The 14706-nt window shown below is 30.8% G+C and overlaps 1 protein-coding gene across 1 annotated transcript; it reads left to right on the forward strand.

Moving 5' to 3' along the window:
* Positions 1-1270: 1270 nt before the first annotated feature.
* On the forward strand, positions 1271-14499 carry LOC134685035 (uncharacterized). Its single transcript, XM_063544397.1, has 6 exons — positions 1271-1790; positions 5514-5625; positions 7871-7996; positions 9032-9218; positions 11108-11285; positions 14371-14499. Exons 1-6 carry the CDS (start codon positions 1364-1366, stop codon positions 14490-14492), a joined length of 1152 nt encoding a protein of 383 aa, XP_063400467.1. The 5' UTR covers positions 1271-1363; the 3' UTR covers positions 14493-14499.
* Positions 14500-14706: the final 207 nt, after the last annotated feature.

Here is a 14706-nt window from a genome sequence, read left to right on the forward strand (position 1 = left end):
ACAAATTCTAATTAAATATTTCGTGGAAGGGCAGACTAAATTTTTTTTAGTGGTTGAAGACTATAATAGTTATCAAAGGTACCAGGATTATAATTTATTACGCCAGACGCGCGTTTCGTCTACATAAGACTCATCAGTGACGCTTATATCAAAATATTTATAAAGCCAAACATGAACAAAGTTGAAGAGCATTGAGGATCCAAAATTCCAAAAAGTTGTGCCAAATACGGCTAAGGAAATCTATGCCTGGAATAAGAAATTCCTTAGATTTTCGAAAAATTCAAAGTTTTGTTAACAGAAAATTTATAAAAATGACCACATTATTGATATTCATGTCAACACCGAAGTGATATAACCATAGTTATCAGTTATCACACACAAAAAATTAGAATTTTTCGAAGATATGCATTTTCATCATCCAACTTGTAAGACTGTCGTCAAGTTCTTTCAGTAAAAAAATAGCTATTCGAACACACCTTCTCTGTTTTTGTGACTCATTAGATAGGTATTTCACTTGACCCATATATTTCATCTTTTAGTACTGTTATTTTTTTGTGTTTTAAAGTCAACCTGTAGCTTTAATATATAAAAATTATAGAATCTGAAGCGAGACGATGTATGAAACATTCTTACTTTGTACGATACCAAGACAAAATACTCAACTCAAACACGCCCTAACATAAAAAGGTGCACTCGATTTTCTCTTTTCAATACAATTGTAACCTATTTTTTGGATTTTTTTCTTCAGTCACATAATGGAAGGGCAGACACGAAAATTACTGAACTAATAAATTGATATGTTTTCCGTCCGAGGTAAAAAAAACAAATTAAATCGGAAATTATGCATTTTCGTCATCCAACTTGAAAGATACCCATGTCGTCCACTTGATATCTAATTGTTCTGCTTAATTATGAACTAGAAAAATTTTCAACTTTTTTTTAAATAAAACACCTCGTTATTGAGAAGAAAATTGCAGTTTTGTTTGTTTCTATTAACTTTTTATAAATTTTGTCACTCTAGTAAACAATACAGTAAACATTTATCGCCTTCTCTAATAAAGAGCTTCGATTCTTTTGTTCTATTTCAACCTGGTTTCCGACTGATTGCCTAAGCAGTGTTCTGTATGGCTAGGGATTGTAGACTATACTATTTTAAATAGATACTGGATAGTACCACAACGGGAGAGTAAAGATAACGGATTAACTCAAAGTTGTCTATTTATTCCGGATTACAATTCCGGAATTTGTTCATTATTTAGAAATTCAAAATGTCTGCGCCCATGACCGAAAACAATTTTGTTAGAAAGAAGACTATTTTTATATACACTGTGTAGTCTTTAAATCTTTGATAATCAAAGTCCAAATGATGTCTTGCAGAAATTTGCAACACATTTGCAAAAATATTTTAAACATTCATATAACTTCATTGAACAGGAATATTTGTAAAAGAAGCAAATGTGTAAACTTTGTTCGTATGGGATCGACCTTCTCTGAAAGCTTCAAAAAATTGTTTAGAAAATCAAAAGAAAAGGATTCGATTTCGACTAGAATTGGTGAACTAAATCTAAGATATGTATTTGTACGTACTTGTGTAGATTTCTGGATGGATATTCCTGTTGGTGTGATGTTTGACACTGCATATTTAGATACACATCCTGGGATCAGCATCAATCCTGATACACCAGTGATAGTAGCGCTTCATGACACTCCTGGTTCACTACATGATATGATTCCTATACTTCAACCATTTTGTAATCTTGGCTATAGAGTTGTTGCACCTAATTTCCCAGGTGAGACTAAATTAGAAATTTACTTTGACATGTTTGAAGCAATACCCAACAACTTCAATTTGAAATGTTCGCTCAAAAATTGTTTTTATGTATGATAATTAATAAATGTGTCTATAAGTAAAAACCTCACTATATTTTCATGTGTTCATAATCTGATAATAAATGATCCATGTGCTCTTGGTCATGTTGTTGACCACAACAAAATCATTTTGTAAATTTAAATGTGTAAACATAAAAGGGTGACACTCTCACACTTTAAAAAAATGCATTAAATTACATGTAAATAAAACATCCATCATAATGTACAATTCAAGAAAAGTATTCTACAAGCAAACTAATGTCATTCAACATGTTCAAAATTTAAAAAATGTTTGTGAATGTGTCTGTTGAGGCTAGTTACATGTACATTGTATGCTGGGGTACACATATTAAATGTCAGAGAATTCCCAAATACTCAATTACTTTCGAAATCATGAAAATACATGTATCATAAAAACATTTTATTAGGCTAATGATATGGTATCACACAACACAATTATAGTTCAAATAAAGAAACAATTACAACAATTATCAAGGTATAAATTCTAAAAATGTAATTGCATACAATTAACCCTAAACTAGTATATAAAAAATCATCATATAACACTCTTATATTTAGGGTATGGGAGGGCGGGTTAATATTTTTCTCTTAAATCTATCGAAATCGTTGATCGACGCTTCAACTCGAAAATAGATACAATTTATATATATAAAAGAACTAAGTGTTTACCGTGTGAAAACCAATCTTGAAGTGAAAATTGCAGGTATGTAATTTAACAGGTCAATGCATGTGAGTAGATTTCAACTGATTTTTAAATCATAAAATATATAACTGAACTTTGGTAAACAATTTCGAAACAGCGAAGTAGAATAAATCTTGTAAGAAATTAAATTCTTTCTCAGTAATTAATCATTTTTATTAAAATAAAAATTTCCAAATTACTTTCGAAATCATGAAAATACATGTATCATAAAAACATTTTATTAGGCTAATGATATGGTATCACACAACACAATTATAGTTCAAATAAAGAAACAATTACAAGAATTATCAAGGTATAAATTCTAAAAATGTAATTGCATACAATTAACCCGCCAAACCGAAGGTCCGCAGCCAAAAAAAAGGTGTAAAAATAGTATTGAGAAGGCACACTCAATAAATGGTTTATATAAACAGAGTCAGCTAACAAACAAGCCTCCCTGGTGTCCATAAAGGATACAATCAAGGATCTGCTGAAGTCAACCCTCTGGAAAACCAAAAGAGAAATCTGCCACAAAACTCTCCCCCTGCTATTAAAAGAGGTCAGAGTTTAAAAAGCCTTTCTCGTAAAAGTTGCCTCACAACCTAGATCTACTGAACACGATTTAAGTTACTCGAGGGGGATATAATGGTCAACAAAAAACTGTGAAGTAACGCAAAGCACTAAGCGTTTATAATTTTAAAAAAAATACTGTTCTAGGTAAAATAAATGATAATTTAAAACAATACTATTATAGGAACAGTTAAAAAAATAATTTCTAAACATAAAACGATTACAAGATAATTAAAATAATCACTATAAATAAAAGTTCACATACACCTTGCTCAGGTCTCTAACTTTTTGTTCTGTTTCTGTATATTTCCTGTGTACAATGTAACTGCTCTCTGGAAATAGACTCCGACAGCACCTGTACTTCCTCTTGCTGTTTATGCGCTCTCTGAGATTGTGTTTTCTTAACGCATCTCTCTTATTCTCAAAGAACTTCACATTTAACTCCCCCTCGAGCTCAATATCAAAAGACTGGGTAGGACTAACGACAGCAGGACGCAATTCGTCACCAATATCTACTTGTTCCTCTGGTGTTAATAATGAATACAACCATGAGATTGCTGTCTCGTCCATACTTGCTGAAATGATAACTAAACAACAGAATTCGTTGTATCTAAATTTGGTATTTAAAATCACTTCACGGAAGAGGAAAATATTAGAAAGTTATCAAAAATTTCAACTGAAAATTACAAATCTATATATATTCAAAACTAATGAAATAGTTGATCGACGCTTCAACTATATATATAACTGCAAAAGTTCAAATCTCTAAAAAAAATCCTTAAAACTATCGAAATCGTTGATCGACGCATCAACTCTAGCTCCAAAAATTCAAATCTATAAATATTTTTCTCTTAAATCTATCGAAATCGTTGATCGACGCTTCAACTCGAAAATAGATACAATTTATATATATAAAAGAACTAAGTGTTTACCGTGTGAAAACCAATCTTGAAGTGAAAATTGCAGGTATGTAATTTAACAGGTCAATGCATGTGAGTAGATTTCAACTGATTTTTAAATCATAAAATATATAACTGAACTTTGGTAAACAATTTCGAAACAGCGAAGTAGAATAAATCTTGTAAGAAATTAAATTCTTTCTCAGTAATTAATCATTTTTATTAAAATAAAAATTTCCAAATATTGATTTTTATTTGATTATCATTTGCTAGTATAGTCATGATAGTAATTATAGCTTGCTTTCTATGCCATGGTTTGTATAATTTAATAAAACATGAAACTGATGAGTTTTCAGTTTTACCTACATGTACATTTGTATCATGCTTATGACAAATATTTAGTTTTCATTTCTTTCCTGTATTTTTGTTAAAATAACTAAGTGTTGAGACTAGTATATACTTAGTATAGAAAGTCCTTGCTACAACAAATGGGAGTGATTGTGTTTACCTGGCTTAAAGTGAGGCATTGACCATAATGTTCTCGTAGAATCGGGAGACTTTAAAAAAAACAAAAAAAAACGATCCTACAGCTGATTCAGTCGACGGTAACCAATTTCCAATATCTCAAAAGATTCACAATACAAAGGGAACTTCCTCTGCTTAAATTATTGAGCCCCCAAATAAATGTGAATACTTTAGTTTTTATTCAAAATTATCGAAAGCAAAGTCTCATACGAATACTGATCAACACTGACCCCCTCAATACTGAATAACAAATTGACAGCCACACGAAAAAAAAATATACTGAAACGGTTTACTTTCGATAAAAAATCCGAAAAATGACAGACATATCACGTATAATGATATATAACACTCTTGATATTTTGTCATACATAATATATATTTATTTATGTGATGTAATATCATGTTAATGTGGGGGAAGACATCATTATACTTGTATTGATTTTCCTGATTTAATAAAAACTTGAAAAACTTGAAAACTTGTTAAAACTGTAAACTTGTGTTGTTTATGCTATAAATTCAAGTTCTTTGTGTTCATATTGTCAATATTTTATTCTATTACTTCAAAAATAAATTTTGGTGTAGAAAATTCTGGGGAGGCAGTTGCCTCCCCTGCCTCATAGGTAGTTACGGCCCTGTATTCAATTCCTCTGCATTCTCAAAACAGCATGGAATACATTGTAGACAAAATTCAGATTCCAATATTGAAACTTAGATACATGCAAAATGAATAGATAGATAATTTATTAACCAATCATGGTGCCCAAAATTTGAGCTATATAGATACAATCAAATACATTACAAAATAAAGCACAGTAGATGATTAGAATGATTAAAGTACATTTTTGTGACCTGTAAAATGTGTATATACATGTAGTTGTATACAAAAACTAGACAAAAAGTGTTGATTCTGATTAAACATGTTAAAGATGTATTACTATATTTTTCAGATAAAATCCATACAAGAGGAATGAATAGATATGATGATACGACGTTTTCTGGTAAAACAGATGAAAGAGTTACATTTATTCATGATTTCCTCCAAACTATTGGTATAGAAAGGTACAAAAATGTATTAAACTATACAATTTCATTATATGTACATTTTGAATTACTCTATAAAAATGTACATGTATGCTAAATTATAATATCAACCATGTCAACACACATGACTCACCTATGTTAAATTTGCAACTTTTCAATTTTTTTTTTCTTCCCTTGCTGGGATTGGAACTGATGCTATTGAGATATCAAGACAACACTACCTGCACTGTGTCCAGACCACTCCACCAACTAGACTGAACTACAATAATTCAGCATTAAGTGGCCTAGTGTCAACGTTCCTTGTCAGTAGAATCTAGAATTTTAAAACAGTCTGTTATTAAATGAGAGTCAACATCTTCCTAGGTTTATATCTTTAATAATAAGGATGAATGATACCTGAAATGAATATATACACAGTACATTAGTAAATGATTAGATATATCCTCCTCTAGGGACAAGTTTTTTTTGTATACAAAACAACAAACTTAAACAATTAAAGTCAAGTCTATTAGAAAATAGATCTTCAGGAATGTTCTGTTAAAGTCTTCTGGACGCGAACAAGATTAAACGTATGGTGTCCTTTCACAATTTTAAACATATGGTGTCCTTTCACAATTTTAAACATATGATGTCCTATCACAATTTTAAACTTACATGACGTATGGTGTCCTATCACAATTTTAAACGTACATGACGTATGGTGTCCTATCACAATTTAAAACGTACATGACGTTTGGTGTCCTATCACACAATTTTAAACGTACATGACGTATGGTGTCCTATCACAATTTTAAACGTACATGACGTTTGGTGTCCTATCACAATTTTAAACGTACATGACGTATGGTGACCTATCACAATTTTAAACGTACATGAGGTATGGTGTCCTATCACAATTTTAAATGTACATGACGTATGGTGTCCTATCACAATTTTAAATGTACATGACGTATGATGTCCTATCACAATTTTAAACGTACATGACGTATAGTGTCCTATCACAATTTTAAACGTATAGACGTATGGTGTCCTATCACAATTTAAAACGTACATGACGTTTGGTGTCCTATCACACAATTTTAAACGTACATGACGTTTGGTGTCCTATCACAATTTTAAACGTACATGACGTATGGTGTCCTATCACAATTTTAAACGTACATGACGTTTGGTGTCCTATCACAATTTAAATGTACATGACGTATGGTGTCCTATCACAATTTTAAATGTACATGACGTATGGTGACCTATTACAATTTTAAACGTACATGACGTATGGTGTCCTATCACAATTTTAAACGTACATGACGCATGGTGTCCTATCACAATTTTAAACGTACATGACGTTTGGTGTCCTATCACAATTTTAAACGTACATGACGTATAGTGTCCTATCACAATTTTAAACGTACATGACGTATGGTGTCCTTTCACAATTTTAAAAGCAAAGTCTCTAGATTCACTTACAATGTTATGTTCTGTTGTGTTTCGGCGGCTCAGACAGCACATGATATATTAGACATTAAGATGGAATTGATTGCAGATTAGCCATGTTAGCTAAATTATCAGTCACAGAAATAATTATTTTGATAAGTATACATGTTTAAACAAGTGACAACTCTTTAGTATTAATAACTTTTATATACATTTATATCTATACATGTTAATTTATATAGATAATCATGATAATCTGACATATTGATGAATTTTATGTTTTCATGTTTAAAAAAGAAGGGCATTTAAACACATAAAATGACAGATTATGGTGTTTGTCAATCAAGGGGCCCTGAATGGGTAGAATAATCCCAATCATAATTTTCAGACTGTACAGTAGGTTTTTTTGCTGAAGTTTAGATAACAGGTTGAACTCACAATACAAAAATTATTAACAAACCCAATACAAATTCAATGTTAAGGCATGTTTTGACCTCCAACATGTCCAAAAACATGAAAATTCAAGGAGTTGTAAAATAAGATTACATGTTAAGGTAAATTTTTGGTGAAAATTAAGGGGAGATAATTCAATCCTTTGAAGGTAATTAAAATCAAAATGAATTTACTCAACAAGTAAAATTGAGAATGGAAATGGAAGAGATCCAGCCTGGACATAGAGGTGAGGTGAAAATTTCTTTGGTCTTCAATTCAATAGTCATGACTTCTACAAATATTACCCCTGATTGAATGTAAAAATTTATTTTGATTTCTAAGCTTTGATGAATATTATGTGTATCAGCTATTAACATTTTCCTCCTTTTGATTGCAGAATTGATATGCTTATTGGTCAAGGGAGTGGATGTAATACAGTCATTAGTTATACAGCTAATTTATTAAATAAACATAAAGTCAGATCTATTGCCCTGATCAGTCCTATAGGTCACAAGCCTGGCAAGTAAGTAATATGCAATTCTCATTCGTTCCTAGTTGGAAAGTATTATATGAGTTGTAGTTCGCAAGTAAATTGATAACCTTGCTAGTTTGAAGTGAAGTGACATAGTACCTCATGGAAGCAACACACATACATTGCATTGGAGGCAGGTCTAAAAGACAACATACTTGTGCATATATCTATATTACATGTTAACAGCACAGACATTTATGTGTGGCCACTCTTGTGATCACCTTTTTTAGTGCAGATTTTGAAAGAGGTAGTCAGTATAGAAAAACCTTAAATTGCTCATCAACTTTGTACCTGTTTGGCTTTATAAATATTTTGAAATGAGCGTCACTAATGAGTCTTATGAAGACAAAACGCGCGTCTGGCGTACTAAATTATAATCCTGGTACCTTTGATAACTACCGGTAATTAAAGAATTGAAAATAACATGTTTAATAATCTCATGCGTTCAAAGCGCTTTTCTGGATTTACCTTCATCAGGAACACTCAAAGCCAAACATTTGAAATCCGAGAATGTATAAGTACTGCAATTGTTGAAGAGCTATTATTATATGTCAAAAATAACTAAAATAAATAGCCAAATTCTTCTAAAGCCAACTAAAGGGAGGTAATATATTATAAAAAAAATATGATTGATACATGTATATGTAAAAAAGGAAGACAATAAGTGGCTTGTGCAATGTGCAGTCTACTGCAATGTACAATATATGAATTGATTACTAGTTGGAAATTACTTTTTGTGAATCTTGCAAACTGACAAAAATAACAAAAATTTGTTGAAACCAAGAAATCAAATTCATCTAATTTGTCTTCACTCTTCAAAAATAGATTAATCCTCAGTAATACTTATTGTTATGCTTGACCATCCTTCTGTCTGTCAGTCTTTCTATGTCTGTTTTTTTTGTCACATATTATAAGCAAGCTTGACCAGGGTCATTTGTGTCCTCAGATACAGCTTTGTTTTATATAAAATTGATTATAGGCATTGTCATACACAAAATGGTAGATAGATATGTGAATATATTTTAGGGCATTAAAAGAGTATCCAGCTGTATTGGAGTTTGAAATGTTATGGAATAAGAGTACTTTATTTAAATATCCACTCAGAGTATCACTAGAGATTTCTGCATTTCATAAATTTCCAGTTCTTAGAAAATATCGTCAATCAGACAGATTAAAAGTTATGCTTCATTTTGCTGGATTTCAGTATGAATGGGTAGGTATATAAGATATTTACTATAGTTTACATTTAATGTGAAATATCTGTTCTTCTCAAAACAGTAAAAATGGCTAATTTATCTGCAGTAAGTTCAGAAATTAATGCATGCAATTATTAAAGCAAATTCCTAACCACCAGCAAGAATGTGAAATCTAATAAATGCAATTGCAAACATTTTATAATTTGTAAAAGCATTTTTGTAAGTCTCAGTTCAAACCTAACTGTGAAAATGATTATTTTATGGTCCTCACCTAGTTAAGTTACTTAGGAACTGCTATTCAATGTAAATTGGTACTAACCATGCATGAATGGTGAACTTTTAAATCTTTTTTACATTGACATCTGGCTAATTTGACTAAATTCTATATGCCAAAATTAATTCCTGTTATTTACAGTAAAAGTGTTGTTATATTGGTGAGTTGCAAAACAAGGAGTGCAAACAATTAACATTGTAAAACAATTTTGTCCAGCCTGCCACTTTTGTTGCAATAGCAAGACATTGCAATCCTGCATTCAATGGTTGGCATCGTCAACAAATATTCAATCTGGTTAATTTTTTAGAAATTTTAATAACTTTCTTTAACTATCTTGGATTTAGTCAAGACACTGGGTTCCACAGAACCTTTACAAATTTTGTTAGAATTGAATCATAAAGTAAACCTTCTGCTTTTAAACCCTTTAAAAAATTGTAACTATGTATCACAGGATGGTTCAAAGTTCTACAAATGCTTAATTTGATTGATATTTTAAAAACAATGCAGACACTGAGAAGATTGCAAATTTATTTTATTTTGAAACCATTTGTAAAGATGACTATATGTTAACAGTTCAATTAACACTCAGTTTCATATTGAACACATATCTAGGAATCATTTCCAAATTTTTGCTAATTGACTATGCTTAAACTTACAAAACTTTAAGTCTGTGTTACTGAAACTTTTAACATGTTTTAATTGCAATCAGGGTGAGATAACTCTTTTAAATAAAATTGTGACTTTAATGTTTAAAAATAGAATATTTCTTACTTTGACAAGATATATTTAAACCTAAATCAAAATTGTTTCAACTTAGAAAAAAAATCTTTAGTTTTATTCAAGCATGTTATATCTAGATTTTGTTTTCAGCTAGAGTGGGCGCTCATATTCAACGAGGACACAATTATGCTGTTTTATGATTTTGAGGTGTAAAAACTTCTAAGGATGGTTGAAATGGAAGAAATATGCTGTTAAATTCTATTTTTATAACAAATATTATTATTTTTGAAAATGAGACTAAATTTCGACACTTACGGCAAAGGACAGAAAAATGGACAACAATTTCAAAAAATTTCCTGAATGACAAAAACGATTTCAAAGAAGTATTCCTTAGTAATTCTTTGACTGATTGCCCTAAATTTCATTTTTTTACACCTTTCAAATGTCTGCTATTCGTCTTTAATGAAATTTATTTGATAAATATGGTTTAAAGCTGCAGTTATTTGGTTTTAAATATGTAAAAACGGCAAATATGTGTCCCGTGTGACAAAAAATTAAGAAATTTCAAACACCCTTTAATCCAACTTTTCAGATGATTTTACTCAAAACAAACACATTTTCAAGCTAAGAATATTTTTGCATTTGAAGTTATCTTCATCTAGAAATATCAGTATACTTCAAAATCATAAAGACCTGAACATAAACTGAAGAAAACATGGAAAAATGTGGCGAAAATGAGCACCACACTCTAAACCGTGATTCATTTGGTATTGGGAGTTCTTGTATACCCAGATTGATGACATGCAATTATATCTAGATTGTATTTTCAACTAAACAGTGATTCCTTTGGTATTGGGAGTTCTAGTATACCCAGATTGATGACATGCAATTATACCTAGATTGTATTTTCAGCTAAACAGTGATTCCTTTGGTATAGGGAGTTCTAGTATACCAAGATTGATGACATATAATTTTAATAATAAACTGGTAGATAAAGATCTAATGGAAGAATATACTGACCTCCTGGGTATACCAGAGACAAACGTCTGTCATATTGGGACAGGGGAACAAATTAAATCTCCAGAAAAAAGTATGTATTAATATTCCAATTATTAGATTAAAAGTAAATTTTCCACATAATTTTTTAGAAAAAAAAGAAGAAAAATTAAGATAATAAATTTAACAAACTTCCAATTTTAATAAAAATATAGAATTGATATTGTCCGTCCTTCTTTGAGATCTGATTTTGAATTGTCCCTGTTGGCACACGAATCTTCTTTTTACTATTTTTAGTCACCTACCAACGAAGTCGAAGGGGTCTTTAGGTTTGCACTCGTCTGTCTTGTCTGTCCATCTGTCAGTCTGGCAAATCAGTTTTCCACTTTTTAGCTCACCTGGCCCAAAGGGCCAAGTGAGCTTTTCTCATCACTTTGCGTCCGTCGTCGTCGTCGTCCGTCGTCGTCGTCCTGCGTTAACTTTTACAAAAATCTTCTCCTCTGAAACTACTGGGCCAAATTAAACCAAACTTGGCCACAATCATCATTAATGTATCTAGTTTAAAATTTGTGTTTTTTTACCCGGCCAACCAACCAAGATGGCCGCCATGGCTATAAATAGAACATAGGGGTAAAATGCAGTTTTTGGCTTATAACTCAAAAACCAAAGCATTTAGAGCAAATCTGACTTGGGGTAAAATTGTTTATCAGGTGAAGATCTATCTGCCATGAAATTTTCAGATGAATCAGACAACCCGTTGTTGGGTTGCTGCCCCTGAATTGGTAATTTTAAGGAAATTTTACTGTTTTTGGTCATTATCTTGAATATTATTATAGATGGAGATAAACTGTAAACAGCAATAATGTTCAGCAAAGTAAGATTTACAAATATGTCAACATGACCAAATTGGTCAGTTGACCCCTTTAGGAGTTATTGCCCTTTATAGTCAATTTTTAACCTTTTTTCGTAAATTTCCATATCTTTTACAAAAATCTTCTCCTCTGAAACTACTGGGCCAAATTAAACCAAAATTAGCAACAATCAACATTGATGTATCTAGTTTAAAATTTGTGTTTTTTTACCCGGCCAACCAACCAAGATGGCCGCCATGGCTAAAAATAGAACATAGGGGTAAAATGCAGTTTTTGGCTTATATCTCAAAAACCAAAGCATTTAGAGCAAATCTGACAAGGGGCAAAATTGTTTATCTGGTCAAAATCTATCTGCCCTGAAATTTTAAGATGAATGGGTCAACTGGTTGTAAGGTTGCTGCCCCTAAATTGGTAATTTTAAGGAAATTTTTCTGTTTTGGGTTATTATCTTGAATATTATTATAGATAGAGATAAACTGTAAACAGCAATAATATACAGCAATTTAAGACTAAAAAATAGGTCAAAATGACCAAAATGGTCAATTGACCCCCTATGAAGTTATCGTTTTTATAATCAATTTTTAACAATTTTCATAAAATTTGTGAATTTTTACTAACATTTTCCACTGAAACTACACGGACAAGTTCATTATAGATAGAGATGATTGTAAGCAGCAAGAATGTTTAGTAAAGTAAGATGTACAAACACATCAAAATCACCTAAACACAATTTTGTCATGAACTGTCTGCTTCCTTTGTTTAATTCACATATACCAAGGTGAGCGACACAGGCTCTTTAGAGCCTCTAGTTTCTTCATCCTTTTAGATATTGATTTAAAATTTGGTGTATTGATTTATCATGACAAATTACAGATCAAGTTCAAATTTTGTTCCTGTCTGATGATTTTGTGCAGAGTTATGGTCCTTTGACCTACAAAATTCACTCAAATAATCAGTTTTCTGAATATTTTCTTTTTGTCATTCTTGAAGATATTGATTTAATAATTGGTATATAGTTTAATCATGACAAGTTACAGTTCAAGCTTAAATTATGTTCTTGTCTAATGATTTTGTGCAAAGTTATGACTCTTGGACTTTGAAAATTCACACAAATAATCAGTTTTCCACACTTTTTTTTTGTCATTCTTGAAGATATTGATTTTATAATTGGTATATAGTTGTATCATGGCAAGTCACAGATAGAGTCCAAATTTTGTCCCAGTCAAATGATTTTGTGCAGAGTTATAGTCCTTGGGCTTAGAAAATTTACTAAAATAATAATTTGTCAACACTTTTTTTCGTCATGCTGAAAGATTTTGACTTGATATTTGTTATATAGTTTACACCATGACAAGTTATAGATCAAGTGGGAATTTTGTTCCAACAAAAATGAATTTTTAACCGGTAGGGGAGTATGTATTGCCATGCAATATGCACAGAATGCTTGTTACTTTTATAAATAAGAGTTCTTCTTACATGAACAAATATCAAAAAGAAAGAGTACATGATAAAGAAAAACACAAAAGTAACAAACTGAAAAAACAGAGATATATAGATTCCACAACTGCAACAAGTGTGTTATGATATTTCTCCACTCGAGAGTTAAATTGTAATATTTAAAGCATGCATATGAGGCTTGTCGAGCTTTTTTAAATACTTAAAATTTAACTGATGCGGGTGGAGAAATATCATAATACACAAGTAAAAGTGGTGGAATCTGTTTTTCTAATGATTTTTATCCTTCCTTTTCAAAGATTTGAAGAAAGTTGTGTACTTTTTATGTGACATCATCAGGCATTGTTGCCTGTTTTCATGGCATGGCAATAGAAAAATCCAAAAGAAACCAAGAAAATTTATTGTCACAATTAAACTTCGATCAATGAGAAATAGTTTTCTCACACGGATCAAGAAATGTGAAAATAGCACAAAAATTAGAAAATTCTTTTTTCCCACTAAAATCTCATAATACTGATTTGAATTTTATGGTATATCATGCATCACATGACAAAATATGAGAAATTTGAAACATGGACATTATATGGTCATTATTCTAAATTGACTGTTAACAAAACTTTGATTTTTTTGAAAAGTAAGGATTATGTTACCCAGGAATAGGTTACCTTAGACATGTTAGCTGTATGAGACAAAAAGAAATGCATCCATAGGGGTAGGGGGTCACCTTATGATGGCATTAAATCATTCACATTTTCACTCTTTTCCTGATTTTTATAAATAACTATATTAGACATTTTTAGACAGAAATCTTTCATACATCTTTGATATAAATATCTTGTTTGTATTTTTCAGACATTACAGCATTAAAGTGTGTTGCCTTTGAAGACAAAGATTATACATTGAACAAATATTCAGGACAATTAACTTTACTGTTGCAAGATTTATTGAAAAATGTTATTAAAAAAAAATGGTGATTCTGTTCTTAGTTTTATTTGGTTTAAAATTAGTTTTATTTCCGCCATTTATGTCTATAAAATTGGACCCATCAACTCCTTTACTCAACATGAAACAGCTCCAAATATATTTTATACAGTGTTGATCAGTGTCGGTTTGAACACTCTTGCATTTAAATAACTTTTGTAGTTTCTGATTAGTTTATAGTATATATATAGCATTTATTATTTCATT

This window comes from Mytilus trossulus, chromosome 9 (genome assembly GCF_036588685.1).
Source record: "Mytilus trossulus isolate FHL-02 chromosome 9, PNRI_Mtr1.1.1.hap1, whole genome shotgun sequence".
Taxonomy (NCBI): Eukaryota; Metazoa; Mollusca; class Bivalvia; order Mytilida; family Mytilidae; genus Mytilus; species Mytilus trossulus.

Coding starts and splice junctions, on each gene's coding strand:
- LOC134685035 (XM_063544397.1), top strand. CDS start 1,364: ATGATGTCTTGCAGAAATTTGCAACACATTTGCAAAAATATTTTAAAC. Junction 1,791..5,513: donor TGTTGCACCTAATTTCCCAG/GTGAGACTAAAT, acceptor TATATTTTTCAG/ATAAAATCCATACAAGAGGA. Junction 9,219..11,107: donor CTGGATTTCAGTATGAATGG/GTAGGTATATAA, acceptor TTGTATTTTCAG/CTAAACAGTGATTCCTTTGG.